The 24,141-nt window shown below is 39.4% G+C and overlaps 1 protein-coding gene across 1 annotated transcript in view; it reads right to left on the reverse strand.

Annotated features, from left to right (window-relative positions):
- Positions 1 to 1,547: 1,547 nt before the first annotated feature.
- The window catches only part of LOC124149372 (voltage-dependent calcium channel gamma-7 subunit-like), a 46,579-nt gene continuing 23,985 nt past the window's right edge, over positions 1,548 to 24,141 (reverse strand). Inside the window, exons 4-5 of the mRNA XM_046520909.2 lie at positions 16,379 to 16,513; positions 1,548 to 3,778 (exon numbers count right to left, since the gene is read on the reverse strand). Coding sequence (XP_046376865.1) covers positions 3,471 to 3,778; positions 16,379 to 16,513 — 443 coding nt within the window. The 3' untranslated portion in view covers positions 1,548 to 3,470. The remainder of the gene's footprint in view (positions 3,779 to 16,378; positions 16,514 to 24,141) is intronic.

Below are 24,141 nucleotides of genomic sequence, written 5' to 3' on the forward strand. Positions count from 1 at the left end.
TCATTACGGTTTACCACGTAGTGAACTGCCAACAACATCTTTGTGTACAGACCGCCTCCGTGGTCTAGTGGTAGAGCGTCCGCCCGGAGAGCGGAAGGTCCGGGGTCCGTCATACCAAAAGACGTTAAAATATGGTACTTGTTGTTACCCTGTCTGGCGCTCGGCATTAAGGGGCTAAAACAAGGACTGGTCGGCTCGGAGTCAGTATACCGTGTCTGAATGGGGTATTCATGTTATACTGCGACATGGTATTTCAGTATGCTAGTACTATAAATCGGCATCAGTCCGGACTAGTACAAGCAGCCACACACACACACACACACACACACACACACACACACACACATGCATGTACGTCGCTATATAAGTGCAATAATCTTGACGCGACGATAAACCCAATTTCACCTCACCTAACCTTTGTGTACAGATCATGGGCTGTGTCAACACATATGCCGATTAAATCAAGAAGTGTGAAGCATCTGATTATCATACGAAACAATCAACGAATTAACAAAGTTTAAATAATTATCAACATCCAGTCAAATGTAAAGATGAGTTGCATCCCGTCTATGACGTACAAAGGTAGGCCAGTAGTAGATCCTTTCCAAGGATCAGCTGTTCTCACAAACGTAAATGTCCAACACGTTTTACAAATACGGACATTGAAACGTCCAACCTTCTCTGATAACATACAATGAACATGCGACCATGTGAACACTCCACCTCGATCAGCCAGTGTAAAAGTCTCCATTCTATTATGAAGGTACCCTGTGCCCAGTTGCAAACACAGCTTGATTCACAAACAATATCCCCCACCTCAGTCGCTCGTCAATCTTTAACAGATCCCGTATTAACCACGAGAGTAATTTGAGTGGGAGCCTTAGATTTTGTGTCCTGCCATGAGCGGATACAGCTTTTTTTAAAAAGGGGGGGTGCACAATTAAGATCTATTTATTGTCTTTGGTGGTAATTTATACAGAAATAAAGATTTTTTTTCGAAATAAAAGGGGGGGTGCGCACCCCCACCACCACCACCACCACCCCCTCTGTATCCGCCCATGCCTGCAATACGAATCGTACTCAAAACGGAGATGATTATATTATTTTTATAATGGAGATAAAACACGTATGCACTGGATAATGTAGGAGGTCGAACACTAGGTTTAGTAATATGTAATGTAAGGTTTAATAATACGTGTGTGTTGCTAAGTATACAACTCAAAACAAGTTCAAGAACGCCAACAATTGAAAGTTTGGGCGTTACAATACCCACAAGCCATGAGAGTTTAACTATGGCAATATGAAAACATCGGATGTTCTTCTTTTGAGTAGTACATATTAAAGAAGTTACTTTTGTGAGTCAGGAACTTTACCAAGCATTGTACCATCATATTCTCATTCCAATGTCAACGCAGTTACAACTGGTGATTGATTATATGAGTGAGTGATTTTGGAATAACGTGAGTGAGTGAGTATGGTTTTAGGTCGCTTTAAGCAATATTCCTGCCATATCACGTGTGTGTGTGTGGGGGGGGGGGGGGGGGGGGAATAACGCTTTTATTACCAGTGTATTATTTTTATAAAATGCCCCATGTTGTATGTGGCCATCGTACATTCTAGAAAGCCGTTCATTTCTGTGTAATTACCTTCGTTCACGTCGCGCGTTCCTCCCATGTGGACTAAGTGACAGACTTCTTCTGATTATAGAATGGTGTTGTCTACCAAATACAATACATCAGCAGTTGTCATTCCACATACAGTGAACCTCTGGACAGTAACGTCTCCAGTCATATCGCAGGATTGATAATTATCCCAGTTAACGAATCCCGGGTGTGGATTATTATATCATTGTAGTGAGTGAGTGAGTGAGTGAGAGAGTTGGGTTTAACGCCGTCTGAACAGCATTCCAGTTTATCACGGCGGGTCAGCTTAAAGGGGGAGAAAAGCCTCGAAGTGATGCGCGTCACAGATACCCATAAGCATGGGTATGGAGCTGACAAGCGTAGAAACATGAACGGGGCGAAACGGGATTCGAACCAACGATCATAGATTTCTAGCGTGGCCAAGGGACACTACTCTGCACAGCGAATTGTGACGCCTGGTCACACACGCACCTACATATTTGTATATACATGTATGTAGAGCATCATTGTTTGTTTTTAATAGTAGGCGATCAATTATGACGTGAACGATTTGAATAAATCTCATTCAATAGTCTGACATCATATAACAGAGTAGATGGAATCAATACAAGTTCATAGATATATATATGGGTGAGATAGAGGTATATGTACATATATAAAATCATGTGTATTGCATGAAAATTCATGTAGGTGGTAGGCAATATTATTACTTACAATATAAAATATACTACCAAAATATATCAAGTGGTTTTCTGTACATGCTGTTTTTGCATTGAAATGATAATACATACATTTATCTTAACAACATATTTAAATCAAACGGTGATACCTTTAACAGTAAAAGCTGATAATGAGGTGCTTTTTAATCTTACTTTTCACTTTGTACTTGGGATATTTAGTGGGACCTTTCTACGAAATAGCCCAGCAGTTTCAGAGACGAGGAAATCTTTTAAATGTCTCTTACCAAACTTATCTCACATGGATACAAATATACATTTTACAAAACCGTTTCAAACCACCAATAAAAATAGTGTAGAATAGTTATTGTCATACCATCCAAAAAACTTGATAAAACATGCAATCTGCCAACTTCGTATAGTTGCAAAAAACATCTTGTCACCAGGTAAAAGACATTTATAAAACATCTATACCAAATACACTATAATAATGGCAACTGGTTCAAATAGTTATCAAGTTTAAAAATAAACTTATCTGGCTAACAAAAACAAACACACAATTTCGCGTGCTAAATGTAGTTCACGTGCTAGGTTACATTTGATAATCTATTTCAAATATCTATTTACTTATTTGTTTACTTTAATTCAAGTCTACACAAAAGTTAGATTATTACCGCAGCAATTCAATCAAATTCAATCTTTTGAATTATCTCATATAGTTTTCTAACGCAGAAACATGCCGTTTTAGGTAAATATTAATGATATATATTTACTTTTGAAGAATATTACATACATTTTATATGACTACCTTAAGTATCACATAAATCTGTTTAGTATCCCAGGCAATGCAAGCAATTTCAACATCATCTCAGATATCTAATCGTATATGAATTATATGTTTCTATTATAAAAGTGAAACAGAAATTGAACCAAATAAATGCACTATTTAAACGATTAACTTATCACACCAGTATCCGTCTCTATCTCCATCAAGGAACAAAACATATTTCACTACTAAATGAAAACATTTCTTATTTTCAAAATGCAAGCCTTTTCTTTCCGCCAAATGCATTCCAAATCAACGCTAACATACACGTCTTATTAAACGGCGCCACCATCTCATTCACAGATGCAGACCAATTTCAAAGCATCATCCCATATACAGCATCGTACGGTCCTCCTGCCCAGAGCATTTCTGCTCTGTCTTCTCATAATCCTTGTCTAGCTTTTCTTCCAATCCAGGAATTATGTTGATCATATCCGATATTTTCGAATGCCTGCGTAAGAAAATTGTAACGCACACAACAGCGGCCAGTTCCGAGGCAATAAACGATAGCCCTGCTATATAGAAGGACCATCCATACTTGTAGGAAAACGAGAAACTCTTTGTTGGTCTATGTCCAACTTCGTCATTGATTGCAGATATGAACAGTATTATCCCAACGGCCAAAACGAGACCTGAAATATAGAAAATTGACATTAAAAGGAATCCAAGTCTGAAACTAAATATTGCCAGAGACATGCTAAGGAAATATGATGCATGAATAAGAGAGCCTTGTTTTATAGTCCGGCGGCGACTTGTAAATAATCAGTCGGACAAAACGGTGATTTGCAGCATGAGAAACGACCTGCAAGGACTCGTCAGCTGATCTCTGATTCTCATTAGATATTTTCACGTCAATCACGGTCAACTGGCAAACTTGCTCCAGACGAAATATGCCACCTTGCTTCCTCCAGTAGATATACGTATAAAGATTTGTGTTTTCTTTACCCACTGTGTTCAGTCGGAGAGTCAGCCCGTATTTCATCCTACACGGATCGAACACTAATACATCTTTAATAAACCCACAACTCAAAGGATGTTGTTCTTGACATCAAATCTGGCACCTGTCATTTAAAGAAACACTACTGGTATAAGTGTCAATGCTGTCTTTTGAAATACACTTATTTAGTTTATTTCACTGTTAAATTCAGTGTATGAGAGATAAATTTACCAATATCATGATACAAAAACATGATATTTTCATACAATGTTAGTGCTGCCCTAACAACAGTTTCATGTAGAATATAAGAAAGCCGATGCACCGATCGTGGCCAATAGCCTATACAAATACAAGTTTTAGTATCCCGAGTTCCTACATTATATGTATACGACAGAAGGTTGTGGATTGCAAACATCATCAAATCCTGAATGACACTTTACCTGCAAAAACAATTATCATTAATATCGAGATGCTCTTAACATAGTCCAACTAATGGTAGACAGTTTCAGGAACTATGAATTACGTTATCATATTGCAAGCCATCATCGAGGTCATATGATCAATTGTTATAATATCGGGTGAGAAACGGTCGAGACCTAGCTAATTTGCCTAAACTAATATCGCCCCCCTCGTTACGGACCAAAATAATCCTCAGATAGACGGGAGACTAATATGACAGGCGGACTATACTAATTTAGCGGTTGGAATCAAGTTGATAGATGGAACGCAAACTGTTGATCATGTTTATGACAGTGAGCAAGAGATATAGTCGCTTAGGTTCTTGCAAGAATTCGGTTGATGCATGCATCTATTTGGGAGATGGAAAACCCGATGCATACCGCTATGTCAGTACGTTTCACGTTTGTAACGATGTAACACTATTTGCTCGTGTAATTCCATAATTAGTTGTGTTACAGCAAGTGTTAATATCGTTAACACGAGTGAGTGAGTCAGTTTTGTTATTCGCCGAAACGCTATTTTACGTATAACACGACAGTCTGTATATGATCGATTCTGGATATGGCAAACCAGTACTGGACAACATAAGATACAGGACACGTCGTCTAACATGCCGGGCGAAAGAAAGTATTCAGCCATGTTTAATGGTCGCTAAAGACGAAGCAACCAGAAATGGTTATTTGATGGTGATGTGTTTGTTATTGGCATCATAGTTGAGTTTTTGGACTTTAAGTTTAAGTGGAACGGTTTTCAGCCTAGTAACGTTTTGTTAATGTTTGTAATGTTTTGGTTGAATCCAATTTTGAAGTGTATACTTTCTTTTGCCCGTTAGTGAGGTGAGGTGAGGTGAAATGGGGTTAAACGTCCAAGATTATTGCACTTATTGCGTTCATGTACGTGTGTGTGTTTGTGTGGCTGCTTGTACTAGTCCGGACTGATGCCGATTTATAGTGCTAGCACACTGAGATACCATGCCGCAGTTTTAACATGAATACCCCACTCAGACACAATATACTGACTCCGAGCCGACCAGTCCTTGTGTTAGCCCTTTAATGCCGAGCGCCAGACAGGGTAACAACAAGTACCACATTTTAACGTCTTTTGGTATGACGCGGCCGGGGATTGAACCCACGACCTTCCGCTCTCCGGGCGGACGCTCTACCTCTAGACCACGGAGGCGGTCTGCCCGTTAGTGTATCAACCAGGTGGACACAGTTATCAGCCGATCACCATCAGTTGGTGCTATCCACGAGTATGAAAAAAAAGTGGCGAGTCCTGACCCGGAATCTGAACGGCGTCGTTATCTCGAAGCCCAGAGATCCATCCAGTACATATATTGTTATCCGTTGTAGCGGATAACCTGTGTGCATAACGGTTATTATAACAGGTAATGCCGCTTTTTCAGTAGTAGTAGTAGTAGTAGTAGTAGTAGTAGTAGTAGTAGTAGTAGCAGTATTGGTGATTGTGGTAGTGGTGGTGGTAGGTAGTAGTAGTAGTAGTAGTAGTAGTAGCAGAAGCAGCAACAGTTGTAGTCGTGGTAGTAGACGATAAAACGATTACTGTACATTTCCACAAAACATGATTCAATTGTTTAATGACATGTTTCGTATCTGCTCACTAGCAATAAATAGACTACCCTTTCATATTGCTTCCCCTTTCCAAGAAGTATAGGTGGCATCTTGGACATTTATCACATTGAGATCAATGGCATATTCCCAAAGGATACGTTCAGGTTATTTGAAACAAAGATGAGACAGTGCTCAACATTGTTTTTCAGGCACATGTATGAAGCAGGTGACCAAATGTTTCAGGAGATCCTTTTGAAACGCCACGGACAATTGTATAATATTTTACGTCTGGGAAAAGGATTACATCCATGTTAGGCTTCTTACCAAACAGTCGTTGCAACAGTAGAACGTGATCAGATAATTTTGCTTCCATCCTTTGTCTGGAATAATTGCAATCACTTAGTATAAGAATCCTGTGTGGAATTTTAACTGTCATTATCATTTCAATACAAAGCAGAATCGTTGGCTTTGTGCCTGATCGGAGTTTTATATTTTAATATTTTCCCTCAAGTCCACAAATGACAAACTATTACCGCTTTTGCTACTCTTTGTTGTTGTGTGCCGATGGGAATGTTTTCCCTCAAAGGGTTTTACGAACACGAGCTTTGAAAGAAGCAAAACTTGCCTAGCAACGGTCTTTTGTCATAGGGATGAGAAATGTGGCGTTATAAATACGTCTGGGCATCATCTCCAACGCCACCGACACATTTTATTGACTAAATATTAAAGTTACGCAAAGACAAGGGGGTTTTGGTGTATTTCTCTTTGTTCTTTCTGTAAGTGCGGTGATATTGTTTCAGAAGTAACTTTAGGAACATGTCTCCTCCAGTTGACGCATCTTAGAAGTGTGAGACAACCGTGTCTCCTCCAGTTGACGCATCTTAGAAGTGTGAGACAACCGTGTCTCCTCCAGTAGACGCATCTTAGAAGTGTGAGACAACCGTGTCTCCTCCAGTTGACGCATCTTAGAAGTGTGAGACAACCGTGTCTCCTCCAGTTGACGCATCTTAGAAGTGTGAGACAACCGTGTCTCCTCCAGTAGACGCATCTAAGAAGTGTGAGACAACCGTGTCTCCTCCAGTAGACGCATCTTAGAAGTGTGAGGCAACCGTGTCTCCTCCAGTAGACGCATTTTAGAAGTGTGAGACAACCGTGTCTCCTCCAGTTGACGCATCTTAGAAGTGTGAGACAACCGTGTCTCCTCCAGTTGACGCATCTTAGAAGTGTGAGACAACCATGTCTCCTCCAGTTGACGCTTCTTAGAAGTGTGAGACAACCGTGTCTCCTCCAGTTGACGCATCTTAGAAGTGTGAGACAACCGTGTCTCCTCCAGTAGACGCATCTAAGAAGTGTGAGACAACCGTGTCTCCTCCAGTAGACGCATCTTAGAAGTGTGAGACAACCGTGTCTCCTCCAGTAGACGCATCTTAGAAGTGTGAGACAACCGTGTCTCCTCCAGTTGACGCATCTTTGAAGTGTGAGACAACCATGTCTCCTCCAGTTGACGCTTCTTAGAAGTGTGAGACAACCGTGTCTCCTCCAGTAGATGCATCTAAGAAGTGTGAGACAACCGTGTCTCCTCCAGTTGACGCATCTTAGAAGTGTGAGACAACCGTGTCTCCTCCAGTTGACGCATCTAAGAAGTGTGAGACAACCGTGTCTCCTCCAGTAGACGCATCTTAGAAGTGTGAGACAACCGTGTCTCCTCCAGTAGACGCATCTTAGAAGTGTGAGACAACCGTGTCTCCTCCAGTTGACGCATCTTAGAAGTGTGAGACAACCGTGTCTCCTCCAGTTGACGCATCTTTGAAGTGTGAGACAACCATGTCTCCTCCAGTTGACGCTTCTTAGAAGTGTGAGACAACCGTGTCTCCTCCAGTAGACGCATCTTAGAAGTGTGAGACAACCGTGTCTCCTCCAGTTGACGCATCTTAGAAGTGTGAGACAACCGTGTCTCCTCCAGTTGACGCATCTAAGAAGTGTGAGACAACCGTGTCTCCTCCAGTAGACGCATCTTAGAAGTGTGAGACAACCGTGTCTCCTCCAGTAGACGCATCTTAGAAGTGTGAGACAACCGTGTCTCCTCCAGTAGACGCATCTTAGAAGTGTGAGACAACCGCGTCTCCTCCAGTTGACGCATCTTAGAAGTGTGAGACAACCGTGTCTCCTCCAGTAGACGCATCTTAGAAGTGTGAGACAACCGTTGGCAGAAATAGTATTATGGACTTATTGAAAGCTGTATGTTTAATGTTGTCGTAAAGTGCACAATGTTTGAGAACGCAAATTTTATTTAATACTATCGATAGACAGTGAAATCCCTTTTAGTAAGTCACTACCGTTCTCGAAACTCTTCTCAGATTTAACAAACTTCAAGATTAACAAATCATGTAGCAATGTCGTTTTAATTATGTATGGAAGTCCCCAGCAATACCAGATCAATAGTCTGGAATGCGGATATCTGTATTAACGAGGTTCAGCATAAAGGAGGTTCGCTGTTTGAAGGGAATACCTGGTGTCATCACTGATTTTGAGTGATGTTTTCATATACAGTTCATCACTGTTTAGCCTTTTATGCACAATGAGATCTGTTACGGCAGATCATCAAGACATATTATTCGAGGTCATTATTCTCTGGCGTTGACGTTTGTTATTGATACGTTGATATTATTATCTGCTGTGGACTACGGTCAGAGCAAGCCATACTGATATTTCGTTTCAACTTAATTCACTGGGTGAAAACCGTCCGTCTATACAATAAATAATAACTCACTCAGGTATCGAGACAGCAATATATCGACACTTCTTGGTATAAAGAGTTAAGACGTTTTTATCCGTATTGAAGACGTAGAACCACCCCAAGAACGTAAATCATCGGATGCATGGTATATAAACCCATAATATATCTATAGATATTCATTTATTTATCAATTTACAAAAATATATTTTCTATTTTCTACCTCGTCTCTTTATGCCCATTGGCCTTGACCGCCTGGAATTTTATCAATTTCGCCGAAATGAAAGGCCTGTGTCTGAGTTTAAATAGCAAACATCTCAATGCTGCATACACGTGCTTGTATATTGAAAGAACGTAAAGTGTCATTTTAATTTAATTTCATCCGCAGTAAGACATACAAGTCAACAGCGTAGATTAATTATTTCACAGTTAAAAGTCCATCCTCGAAATGGAAACACAAAAGCTGGCGAGATTTATTAGAAGGTGGCGCAGTCCAATTTACTAATCCCCTTTCACTTAATAGAGGAATTGATTGGGTTGGTGCCACATGAAATCGGTTTGACAGAAAGTACAGAAGCACTTCAAAATACCGCCTCCACGTTTGAAACACTCCGCAATACTCATTGTCTGGGTAGGCCATCGTGACTGTACGTTGAGGTGATACTGAAATTGAAGGTGACACTGAAGGGTTTGACTAGGAGACGAAGGATGTGTGGAAAGAAAGGCTGTTGCGGAAGCTCCTTTGTGCCACAGTAAAGAAGTGTCGATTTTCCTCGCCATATTATAGCGTTCTCGCGCTAAACTACCTCGTTCCATCACAGTACTATAGCGTGCGCTCACCATACCAGAAGTACCCTGACCATGTTATTGTGTGCCCTCCCTATAGTTTTATATTCTCTCGCCATAACACATCACGCTGCCCTCGCTATAATGTCGCGTCTCCCCACAAGGTTATATACCATTCACTCCCTACAGGTTGTTATACCAAACAAGTGAAGAATATTCAGATCCAACGGGAGAGATTTTACACCTTTTCTCTGCTTTTTCTTTAAATATTGACAATGCTCGTCTTGTCATAATGTACTGATAACATGACTTTAAAAAGGATATTTTTCAATGAGCTATCCCAGGTGAGGTCAGGTAAAATGAGGATTAACGCCGTCGTGCGTGCGTGTGTCCGGACTAAACTGACGGCCAAAAGAAACGTTACCAACGATATTTCTAGGATAAAATATGACCAACACAATTTGAAGCAGCAATAACAATTGTATTGTAGAAAATCATCATTCAGAACAGTAAAATGCGAATTTACTCATTCAACAACAAAGTCCTTGACCTCCAACAGGGACATTTCTTGACAAGGGGCCATTCGTCCAGTATTCGATCAACAACATTGGTTACAACTTTAAGGTAACGACGGCCCAGACCGTTCAATACGGGATATGACCTCCATGAGCGGCAATGCATCTTCGAATGCGGCGTCGAACTGAGTAGACAAGCGTCCTCACATCGACTGCAGGTATCCGATTCCATTCCTCACGGAGGGCAACCATCAACGCTTGTCTCGTGAAGGGAGGATGTTGACGTTTCCGAAGACGACGCCCCAGCTGGTCCCAGAGATGTTCTATGGGTGACAGATCTGGTGATCGAGCTGGCCACGGCAGGACAGTCACGTTGTTGGCGTTGAGGAAGTCTCTGGTAATACGGGCTTTATGGGGTGTTGCGTTATCTTGTTGGAACACCGTCCGTTTTTGACGCTGGATTAAAGGAAGAACCACTGGCCGTAAGATATTGTCAATGTAGCGTTGTGCTGTCAGACCATCACACTTCCGTCCCCGTAAGGTTCCACCTCCTGGACACAACAAGGAGCCGTACGTTCACCACGTTGTCGATAAACTCGCGTCCGCCCATCAGGTTGGAAGAGTTGGGACCTGCTCTCGTCACTAAACAGCACTCGCCGCCATTCCCTTTGTTGCCATCGCTGAGTTTGCTTGCACCACGTCAATCTGGCACGTCGATGTTGACGAGTCAAGGTCATGCCCTTGAAAGGGCGATAAGCCCGGAGACATAATGTCGTAGTCGTCTGGTCACTGTTTGTCTGCTGACCGGATGTCCTAAGCTGTTGGCAGCTGATGACGTCACAGTAAGAAATCTGTTCCTCGGATGAAGTACCCGTGAAAAGCGGTCATCCTGCGGGGTCGTGACCGTTGGTCTGCCACTCCGTGGTCTGTCTGCGGTTCTGCCAATCTGTCGGAGACGTGCGACCAGTCAGGTAATGGTCATCTTGGAGCAGTTCATGTTAATGGCAACCGCTCTCTGTGTCGCTCCCATCTGCAGCATACCTATGGCTCTCTCCCTCTGGACAGCGGTCAGTCTTGGCATGTTCGTTGGTGTTAATTATCGCAACCAATGATAGGGAACAGATCCGTGCGTAATTTAAACCCGGAAATTTCATCATTATTTGGGAAAGAAAGTTTTTAAAAAATTGCTCAAAAACACTAATATCTCCCAAAATCCGTAAAGCACGTGCAAAGAACGACAGAGAACATGAAGGCTGTATTCGTGAGATATGTTCTTTACTGTTTTTGAACAGGTTGGCATTTTTGTTTCAAAGTGGCAAATCAGTTAATGTTGGTAACGTTTCTTTTGGCCCTCAGTTTAGTTTAATAGTACTCCGCTGAGACACAATACGCTGACCCGAGCTGACGTTGTAACGTCTATTAATATGACGCGTTCGGGGACCACCAACCATTCGCTCTCTGGGCAGACGCTCTGTCCATTAGGCCACGGAGATAGTCGAGTTATCATGAGGTGTTCATACCAATATACAAATATACTATAACCAAACACAATAGTATATAATATGTAGTTATGTCTTGCCATCAGTTTGTGAATACCTGTTTGGTTAGTTTATGTCTTGGTAAGGTGATTCTTTTCCAGAAGTTTGAAATTGTTTTAATTATATCAAAATCATTGGGTTTCTTTTTTCCCTGTTAGATATATTCTATTTAAGTCTAACTTAAGACATCAACATTTCAGACTGATCAGACTTTGTTTATATTATCGATTTCGTCCTCTTGACATTCAAACATATTGAGACTGTTCCCGAGTTGGTCATGTATGTTTCATGATAATCCTCACTGCATTGTCTATGAGAACAATAGAACATTGAAGGGTTATCTCCCAAAACGCCAACATGCCAAAACACCTACAGCCCAGCACCCCTACTTGGTTAAAACAACAAACTTAAGGGATTTCACCTACTTATAATGGAACAGTCCCAAAGACTAATTAATCCATGAGAGTAAAGGATGAACCAAGTAAAGATAAGCTGAATTAACATTTGGAAAGATTGACTGAAAATTTGTAAAAAATTATATTAATTAACTTAAGATTAGTTTGTTTAAACATATTATATTTTAAAATGAAGTGGTAACACTGTTCGGGAAATACAGAATTGGTTTAAAACCGAGTAAAGGTTGAAGCGTGAATGTACCTAAAGTATTTAAATAAACCAGTTAAGAGTACGTTTGCTGTGGTATGTAAGCGTGTTAAAAAATGACTGCATATCAACATGACCGGTTTCCAGAATGTTGAGTTTATTTTTTCACAGAAAGGAAGCGCACAAGTTTTGTTTAATGGATATCGTCACACCAAGAATGTAGAGAGACAAATTTGTATTCACTGGAAGTGTGTGAAAAACACCTGTAAATTGAAAGTGATCACAGTTGGAATATCCTTAGGAACACAACTATCCGTACAAAGAAGACCTTGAAGTGTGCAAGGGGATAAGAAGAGCTGCTGGACTGCCTCTGCTTCCTCAAGCAGTTATTCAAGACACCTGGATCGAAGCCATGGATGACACTCCCAACGTTCCAAGAGCTGTTGAAATCAATGACTATGTGGTTGTCAACTGGGTTGACGACGGAGCACGATTCCTGCTGTAATTGTGGAACCATCACTCAACGGTGGGTCCGAGAACAAACAACAATCTGGAAGGGATCCACAGCAGACTGAACCGTGGACTACCTCATCGACATCCCAGCATCTACCACTTCATTGAAGTCATCACGAAGGTAGAACATGCAGATCGGGCCAAGATTTCGCAGATCGACTTTGGTCCTGCCCCCAGGTGTAGAAAACGAGTCTACCGAGAGGTAGAGAATCGCTTGTGCCGCTTAAAAGAACATTTGGCCCAGGATTAAAAACACCCATCCCATACTTGGATGCTGTTGGTCATCTTTTGAAACTTGGCTAGTGACTTATTGTTATTATCATTTGACTGATTACTTCTAAACTAATTTGATAATTGTGATTATCATCTGACTGATTAGTAAAATAAAGTATTTTTGGGGTTATTCCATTAAAATGACAAAGGTAACAGGCATATCATGGGATTAGATGTGTATTCAACTGTGAACTTTGTTGTTATAAGCTGTAGGTGTTTTGGGTGGACACCCACTGAAGAGAGGGAAAATATATAATTAGTTTTGGATAAATTACCGCTCTGCTACTTTTTATTACAATAGAATAACAAAATATCTACATCAATAACAAAGTCGTTATCTCGTCAAACAATTCAGATGACATTAGGTCTGCACATTGTCATATCCTGTTCATAGTTGTTGTGTACATGCATATGTACGTATATATAAGTATATCATCCTGATGTGTTCAAACAGAGCAAATATGATAGACGTCTTCTGCATTTCATTGATATGGCTGTAAGGACAAATAGGTTCATGTTTCGGAATAATATATTGTTACAGATTCGAGCATTAAGCCATCACAGAGAACTTTCAAATGTCAGAGTGCTTCAAGATGTCATTATGTAAGCAAAACCTGTACAAGCACACATACATAGTTTAAGTGGTGGGTGTGACCCAAGGTTAAAATGGCTTATTGTAAAGACACCTGAGCATTGTTGGTTGCATTTTCACTGGCAGTTTGCGATAAACAGTATTTATCATCAGGGAGGAGGATTTTTCATTCCGAACCTTATTACCCGAATAATCAAAAGTATTGTCTCAGTTAGTATACATACATGGTATTATTTACAGTGTCTGTACCTCGCCTTGGCACCAGGCGATGCATTTACACAGACATGTAGCCCCTGGTTCACACATAGCACTGACTACAATGACTAAGCACAAAATTGAAGTAGTAACAGGATCGTTAGCTTTGGTTAGTATAGCAGCGATAGGCCTACAGCCGATGTTGAGGAGAACAATTGTTTGCTTTTGCATGTGATTGTGGTGTATGCTACTGGCGGGGATACAATCACCTTTTGGTTAACACCTGGTATCATCACTGTTTGATAGTGATTCATAAACACATGCTCATCATATAGTCAGAATCATACAATGGACTCTGTCATCGGTGGGGCAGGATACTCTTACCTTTACGCGAACACCTGATGCCATCAGTACTTGAAACTTGAATTATTATGATTATGGAAAGAGTTTTGTCAATATTATTTATGGTTAAAGTTACTGATTACTGGATATCTAGAAATCTAAACCAGGCTGATACATTGTATTTAAGTATAAAATTACTTATTTCCGTTGACAGAGGTGTACTTTCTTCATATTACTTTGGAAAGTCAGGCCCGTTTTTCATCACTCCGATTTATCATCATTGCTTCACCTCCTTATTAATTGTGGAAATTAAATTTATTGTATTATAGTTTGTGTATTTAAATGTATAATTAATGGTACTTGACTACTTACGGAAAATATTTATTGATATGAAATAAATGATTGTCGTTAGTTATGCCCTACTTTGTCAATTGTATTAATACTGATGTCATGTCGTATAACCTCATAGATTGTCTTTGCATCACAGAACTAAAGTTCGACATCACATGTAGATTGTCTATGCATCACAGAACTAAAGTTCGACATCACATGTAGATTGTCTATGCACCACAGAACTAAAGTTCGACATCGATTGTAGATTGTTTATGTATCACAGTCAAACACTGCACTGAGGTTTATACCTACCCAAAATTATCATATATTATTGCCCATCTAAGGAATTTCATGATGAAAGCAAAATGCATTCGTGACATAAACGTTTTATCTCATATGAATTGAATCTATGCGCGTGATGCCAGAGAGGGGCTACTTTTATACCATTAATTAAGTCTAAACCGGTCATCTGTCTCGGCGTAAAACCCGGGGATCACTACAAACAATTCACATTGAGACTCCGACCTATGTCACGGAGGGCGGATTGTTTGTCCTTAAGCTAATACACTCTAGAATGAGATGGGATTTCACGTCTCAGCTTGGATTACCGTTCATTTCCGAATTGTGTCCAGAGCCATATTGCGTGTCTTAGTCACCTTACTCTGGAGGTCATATGCAGACTTTTGCTGACAAGCATTGTTTTTTTGGTTTTGTTTTTTTTAAAATAGCACCTACTTCCATCACACGTTAATGATGTACCAAAATAAATAAGGACTAAAAAAGATATTAACAAACATTTTTGTTCATGGACTTTGCACGAAGATGGATGCTGCTATAGAAATGAAGCAGTAATAAGTACTCGGTAGATTAAGCGTGTGACATGCGCAAGCAGTGTGTTTGTATATCTCTTTTAATGATTAATATCTGAATATAAATTTACATAAGATTGAAAATAAACTTATATGTCTGTAAGTGAAAAAGGTTTAGCATGGTATTTGGCGTTTATAAAATGACAAGCGTGCCCTGCCCTAATGGAAGCAGCTGTGTTTGCAGGTTTAAACATAATTCTTGGAACAAATCATAGATATTTCATAATTAGCGGTCACCTACATACGAAGAGTTGGCATCCAAAGCTCCCAGCTCCCGGTGTGAGTTTGTACACAGGCATTGGATTATTCCTGATTTGAAGAATATATTTCATATAACCTTTCAGTATTCTTTTCTAGGCGTAAGCTGTAGAGAGTTCCAAACTCAGATACTTGAAGACAAGGATGCTACATATGTAAGCACCAATTAAAAACTCGCCTATTTTTATCTCAGGAACACGCATCATGATGGTGTCTGATTGAAACATAGGTTATCAGTTCTGTTCCATTTATCGGATGACAACGGTACAAATGTGTATATATGCACGGGAATATAAGATAAGGATTTTTTCTCATGCTATCTACCGCTGATTTAGCTGGTCCAGGTTTGATGACTGACATGCCGTTGTGATATAGTCGTCGTGCTGCTGATGGAGACGTACAACGGGATTCATAATGATTTTTTTTTATTGGTTTGTTGTTTTACGCCGCACTCAGCAATATTCCAGCTATATGACGGCGGTCTGTAAATAATCGAGTCTGGACAAGACAATCCAGTGGTTAATATCAAGAGCATCGATCCACGCAATTGGGATCGATGACATGCATCAACCAAGTCAGCGAGTCTGACCACCCGATCCCGTTAGTCGCCTTTTACGACAAGCATAGTCGCCTTTTCGGCAAGCATGGGTTGCTGAAGACCTATTCTACCCGCATCTTCACGGGTCGATTCATAATGAAGCAATGACAACATCTTACCTGACATTATATAAAGCACACCAGCTACTAATGTTTTTGAGTTCCTCCTGATTGTCCCCGTGACGTGGAATATGATGGCAGTGAATCCTAATATCAGCGCCACGACGGGGCAGGGTGTTGATATGCGATAGGCACCTGAAAATGGGATTGATATTAGCATTGGTTATATAAGCATTACCAGAAGACAGGTGGTGTTTAGTTACAATATTCTTTCATACGATTAGAATATGTGATAATTTGGTCAATACCTACAAAACAAAATGTGTAGGTTTTCTTAATTATATTTATTCTACACTATCATAGTAACTCTTAAATGGTTCAATTCCCGTTTGCGTCATATCAAAGGACGTTTAAAGTTGTTGTTTCCTTGCCTCGATCTCGGCATCAAGGAGTTAAAACAAGGACCGGCGAGCTGGGCATCAGTGGGCTGTGTATCATTAGGGTATCTATGCATACACTCACTCACACACATGCATGCACGTCACCATTTAAGAGCAATAACGTTCAATGGCATCAACAGATGGTTAAACTTAGTTACATTTTATTACAAAATCGTGTCGGCGTGAGGTTACACAACGTTCAAACCAACATGCAATATTCTGTTCCAAAATCACATGCAGTTTGGATAAAAGCAATATTGAGTTATGAGTTTGAAACTGTGCTGACGCGGAGCATTTTATCAAGCAAAAACATATTGCCTCCACGGACACCGAATGCTGCTAATTGTCACTTAAAGATAGTGTTTGTATTGGTTTGCTTTATCAGCGGAATCAACTCGCTCCTTTGAATGACAAATTGATTCCATTTGTAGTATTGTTTTCTTTAAAGTCGTTTATATAAACATCAACATTTTGACAACCCCCCTGCAGTGTTGTATTTTACGACCACGGGTCGTTTATTTATGATAAACTGTAAAACCTTTAAAAATATTTACTCGTATTTTAATTATATTGACTCACTCAATAGAATCCGACCTCGGCAATGTCGGATAAGTCCATGTTATTCAAAGGTGGGTATTTCTCACATATTCTCACAATCCTCAGGCGATTACCTGTACCTTTTCTCCCAATACCGATTGTCGTATCCCTCCCACTTTGGGATGCGATCGTTCGGCCATCGCGTTTATATGCGTTGTCCAGCTACATCTAATGGGAACAACTCACTGGGCACTCCCCTCTCAAAAATAACATCGTCCAATATACTACGTCATCAAATTGCGAGCTTATGTTCGAATCTCCCAAAAAGATGTCATGGTAGAACAATGTTTTATCGTGAAATAGACAACATTGCGTTCTTCATCATTGTTTGCGATTTATCGTGTAGCTATCTTATATTTGTACTTCTTGCAATGGATCATATAGGCATGTGTCGCCCTCACGTTTACCTCGTTAAAGTTTGCGTCCTGATGTACTGGTCCTTGTTCAAAGGATGAGCTCAAGAATACTTGAATCCAAACGTCACTCCGAGGGTTTAAGTCCCCATAAACAAAGATTTCGCTGACTCTAAGAATTTATTTTTTTTATAAATGGACGCACGTATAACATTCATAAATGTTAACAATTTCAAATTTCAAAGTCAGTGTTTATGTTCTAAGAACAAAACACGAAGAATATATTGTTTACGAGAAAAATTATATTCTTTTTCACTTGCATACATGAGTATAAAATATATACGTGGTTTGTCTATTAGACTCAAGTCTCCGCCGAAACAAGATCTATGGATACGGCTGTTTCTCAGATCGGTCGTCTTGATTCAGTTCATATGAAATAGAGAACATTTATGGAAATCAACTTCTTTTTATGAGGAACAGAACGTTTCGAAGTAGATGCTTACGCCTTCATCAGGTGAATCAATGCTAGGATGCAGACAGCATATATATGTACTTGTAAAGAACAACAAAAGTAATAAGATAACAATGGTGGAAACTTAACAAGGAAACCAACAGTTAATTAGCGCTGATTGTGGATTAGCAAAGGACAAAATGTAACCAGGTGTTAAATTAGCACTGATTTGCAACAAGCAATGGGCAAATGGAAGGCAGAAGTTAAGTAGCACTGATTGGTAATTAGCAATGGACAAATAGAATCCCTGCTTCCATTTGTCCTTCAATCAATCTTACTGGCTTCCATTTGTCCATTGCTAGTTACAAGCCAGTGCTGATTAACCCCTGTCTTCCATTTGTTCATTGCTTTTTTATCAATCAGTGTGAATTAAATTTCTTCTAGGTTTATAGATCGTTGCTAGCAAACATAGTTTTGGCAAAGATAGCAGTGCATCTCGTTAACAGTCGAGCAACAAGAATGTGATGTGGTTATGGAAATGGTATGTGTCGCTTTCATTTACGGGAATAGATATTTTGAGGGTACTTAAACAGTTATGTACAAAAGTTTATTTCCAAGTAAACCGGAAAAACATGTTGTTAAATATGGTGCATAACTACAAGTAATATCATAATTCTTCGTGTTTTTTAAACTACATCATGACAAAAAGACATTTCAGAATGACTCGCAATAAAGCAACATCATTAGCGATAATTCCAAAAATATAATTTGGGCATAATTGTCGAATGCATTCCTTGTCTCTTACGATAAAATGAAATACCTCCAATAATTACACAGATCTGTGCTCATACCGCCGCAATTCGCGTAAATAGTTCCCACTTGTTTCAAATAACATAATTTCGATAACAGTTTTAAGATTGCTCGAAACTAAGAGAGACAGTTTGATATATTTCCTAGATCTCGTCTCCACTCATGTTGCTAGTTGTCAGTTACTTAAATATCTGTCTTTCTTATTAATCTATTTGTATTGATCGTCTGGTGAAATATATATGTTATAATAGCATGATACAAGTTTCATGTACACAATATCATTGTCAATATATTAGTATTTGTAACGTTTGAAAAATAATCATGAAACTTATAGCATAATAAAACAAATTAAGGTATAAATTTGATACATGTCTGTGTTATTAATAAATGATAGCTATACGTTATCTCATTAGTAGCTTTGATATAACCCAAATGTTTACAAATGCAGTTAGAATTATTTCCATTTCCGATTAACGTCATCGCACTGAGAATAGACATTGGTTCCGCAAAGCGACTTTCCTGATAAGTAATGGATATTTATTCTCAGAGATCAAACACATCATTGCCAAATTTCGGTCCCTTGGGCTTACAGATGCACCAGAGTGAATTTATAGCATTTCAGTCTGAGGCAAGATGAGAGACATGTACACGTCATGCTCAGACCAGTTGGACTAAGAGAATGTCATCCAAATGGGGCGTTAATGCATCATCGCCAACAAATATACCACGTTGAGTAAACACAAATCGATTATATGTCATATCGTAATAAAATCAATAGATTAACGGCTGCATTTCACAGCGGGGAAAATACTACCAAGCTATCGTCTAGACAGGAAGAAAGAATCATATAGTGATTCATATCAAATGTCTTTCTCCACGCATTGCTGCTGGTGTCCACACAAATATTCTGTGAAATATGATCATTTTTTTAGGGTTCCATCAACTCTGGGATTTATGGAAGAGAAAAACTACCGATTATGCAGCCAATGATAAATAACAAGTATTATGAAATGTCACGACCTACATGTACGTATATTAGCGGATGTGCTTCATCGTTTTCGACTGTATTTGAATTATTATGTAAATGTTTCAAGCAATTTAATTGTCAAAACTTGACGGTTTTTTATATGTGAATCCGTATCGCCAAAGAACATCAGAACAAAGCGGTGTTAAACCAAACTAACACTCACGCATCTACTTTTATTTATTTCACCGACAAGTTTGCCACAATTTACTAATCTAAGTTGGAATAGTGTTAGTTTAGAAAGTTTAGGTTTGCGTCGCTATGTACGTTACAAACTTTCAGTTGTATCACGACGTGTCATGTTAATGTGGAAGGGAACAAGACATAACGCAAATCATGATCCTAAATTCAAAACCCTCAACGCCAGAGAATAATCAGTCTCGAATATCTACCGAAACATATTCCATCGGGCGTTGAAGGCAAACATGTGATGGACATTGTATGAATGGATCACTGAAAATAAGTGATGACATCAGTTGTTCATGAAAAGGGTAAGCATGACCTGCTCTACCGGAAGCATTTAAACCAATTAGGAGAGGACAAGATTAATTTCATCTTAACTATCTAAAGTAAACACACACACTGGACAAGAAGCATGGTTGCATGGGGGCATCTCGGTGTATCATATGCATATTCATCCACTTGACTTAAAGATTAAATAGAGCGACAAAACCCTTTCCATATCCAATATAAATCTCTGCATAAAGCACAGTAGGTGGTACGCTTCCGACTGTATCATGAGCATGTGTTTATGTATCACTATCAAATATAGTAATGATACCAGGTGTAAATCCTATCACCCGAAAATAGACATATCCACTAAAATAGTAGAAAATAAAGTCCAGTGTATTAAAAGGGGGATTTTCCAACAAAATGTCACAGAAACAAAATTCAGCCCTGATTAGACACACGGGTATGTAACTATAGGGTTGCATAAATTTGCTAAAACTGTGGTACTGCAGTGACTGAAATAGTTCGCTCGTACTGCAACTAATTAACCCGGGCTCAATACTATGATGTGTTCAAGGCATTTGCTATACAGTATTGGTATGATTTCAAATATATTACTACGCTAGTGGTTCGGTAGTGACGGGAGTCTTGGGGTGTATTAAAAAAAAGACGTCAGTTTAGACAGCAAATTGTTGTGTAGGAGTGTATCCGCGTTGGAACACGTATGCCATTAGACCGCAGAAAGCCGAAGGAACCAGTGAAGACTTCACTCCAGTGTTATTAGTTTATGTCCCCGGTTGCCGCAAGCCATGTTATGCCAAGTTCAACACTACCAAAGCGTCACCAACTCACTCGGGGTAATAGGCCCTAGATTCGACGAGTAACCTGGGGACGTGTGTGAGGAAAAATCCATTTTCAGAAATGTGATGTTGTTTGGTTAGATGAACAATTCTAGCAAGTCAGTCGGATCGGTAACCAACTTTGCTCAAATTTCGCCAGGGCAATGCTTCTGCATGACTTTCCGCTCTCTGAGAAATCACTCGGACGCCAACAGTTAACAACAAGGTAAACTTGTTAGAACCCTATAAATACATTTAGGCGTTCGGTGTACAAGGCTTGTTCGTATGGTACTGAAACATCGACATAATATGCAGGTACTTGCGGTCGTAGCAATGAACAGTTGTCCACTGATAAAAATCAAACATTGACGATATTTTAGCATTCTTTCATGTACCTATGTCTGTCTCCGGGAGTAACAGGTATACACTATTCGGTTCTTGCTTTATGCTTCTACAAGTAATGTGATTCATTCATCGATATGTACAGTTTCCCATGATGCAAACTTGGTGCATGAGAAACCAGAATTCAAGAAGTTTTATTTTGTTTAAAATGAAAAGATTCGGTGTGATGAGGGCTCTTTTTGTGCCATAGGATCCGATCTGCCTAAACAGTTTTTATGGGTGTTATAAGATGTTCATATGAATGAGAGTTTGACTTTGTGTATTTAATCTCATGCATGTTGTGAACTTGTATCAACCCTCAATGTCTCAGTAAGGCTTTAATATGTGTAAAAGATTGATTTTAACGTTATTTCTTCAATTTGAACATCACATGAAGTAAAAGCAGTACAAACATATGGTAAACAATTCCTCATGGGTCACAGACCTGCTCATTGTTAGATTTCATTTCACTTTTACGAAATTGCCCTCTTTTCTCCTTTTAGCCATTCTTGTGTAGTATTTAATGTCGGAAGTCCAAACGTTGCAAGCATATGAAAGGAAACGGACTAGCTGTGAACATTTCATCATGCCTCATATTTCTCATTTCAATATTTGAAAGGATTCCGGAACTTTCAAATTGGACATTTCCAGTAGGCCAAAAAGGGATCTTATCCTGCCTTCTTCAGAGGTAACCACATGATCATAATCTGTTTATTGGTTTAGTGCTAAGTTGTTTAGTTTAAGTTTTTGTAGTTTCGAACTTTCTACGTTACGTCAGCCTCCTTTGTCTGTTTTAATGGCATACACTATTAGTTGAAAGCACAACCACTTTTGGGCCAAATGGGCTTTCGTAAGCCCGTAAGTGATTAGATATAACTTTTGTGATATTTTATATTCTCTGAAAGCAATTACTACTCAGAAAGTCAGTAAAATATTACAGGAGTCGCTGCGAAATTTAAATTGATTTTTAATGAACAAAGGGACCCAAAGATCAATTTAATGATTCACGATCGCAGTGTCTCCTCTATGTCTGATAGCAATGTGCCCTTCTCACGTTTATCATTGTCGAATATTCTCGTCAGTTCAGTTTTTAAACAAGAGTGGTTACTGGTGATTCTTGAAATAGTTTCCTGCCATCCAAGGAATCACAACAATCTACGTCTTAAAGTCGAGAGCATTAACTAAACTTAAGCGTTATTCCTGGGTTGTATGACCTAGCATTCTATCCTGCGCTGATGAATGCATAGTGATCAATCTTGCAACAAAACAAATGCTGCATCATCAAATGTGATTACAAGATATAAACTTAAATGTACAACTATCTCTTATTTAAAACGTGTATCGTCCGTGCCTTTAGATAATGAATATTTAGAAGTAAAAGTAGCCAAGAAGCAAATATAAAACGTCAACGCCAGTCTTGGTTTTCCATCGAAACAGATTCCATTGGGCGTAAAAGGCAAAATCGCGGTGAAAATTATTTAAATGGATCACTGAAAGTCCTGACATACCTCTTCAATACGTTTAACCAGTCATATCACAACAATGCCTTTGGAATTTAAACTTCATTAATCCAACACAATGCAAATATGATATTTAAGGCATCGAGAATACTTTTATCCAGTTTTATTTTAAATTTATATAATATCAAGTCAGAAGGCCACTGTCTTACCCCCCACCTCTCTCTCACCATGATGTACAAAGACGCTCTTGTCATGGATTAATGTCATTCAGTGATCATTCAAAAATAAAACAGTTATCATTGTGTAGACGGCATACTAATGAACCATTGAGACTAAATAACTCTTGTATATAAACCTTGTATACAATAAAACACTTGGAAAACATGTATCAACATGTGTATCAGGTAACAATTGGTTTATAAGGAATTTTACGAATTCGGTATACACATTGTGTCTGTTTACATGATTATACATTCATGGACGCTAGAACAAAGGGGATACAGTCCTATCAGACATTCAGTAAATTGAGTTAAAGCCCCTGCACTTACGGTGTATCCTTTCCACAAAAAACATCCAAGTGTTTTACGTTAGCCTAATAAGTGAGAATCAGACTGGACTTGACCTGCGGGAGGCCATAGTTACTCACATTAACTTAATTTTCATCGCACACCAGACTGGCTTGTTTGGTTTCCAGGCATCACTTTGTCACTCGCAGGGAACGTGAGAAACCGAGTAGTGAACGCAATCCCATCTATAAAAGTCCAGTTTCCACCCTTGCCGAACAGGGCTGGAATTCCTGGGCTCGATCGTAGCGCCACCAGTGGTTATTACGAGTCATCTCCCTTCTAAGCATCTCCTATGGACCAATCAGATTCCACCTCTCGTATCACTTGCATTTGTATCAAACAAAATGGCGGCGCCCTGTCAAGTCGATCTGATCGATAATCAAGTTCTATATTGTGATAAAACAGGTCTTACATCGAGAAGTGCATCCAACTGCGTGAGCACCTTCATTAAA

Source organism: Haliotis rufescens, unplaced genomic scaffold (assembly GCF_023055435.1).
Source record: "Haliotis rufescens isolate VD_foot unplaced genomic scaffold, xgHalRufe1.0.p SCAF_11, whole genome shotgun sequence".
Taxonomy (NCBI): domain Eukaryota; kingdom Metazoa; phylum Mollusca; class Gastropoda; order Lepetellida; family Haliotidae; genus Haliotis; species Haliotis rufescens.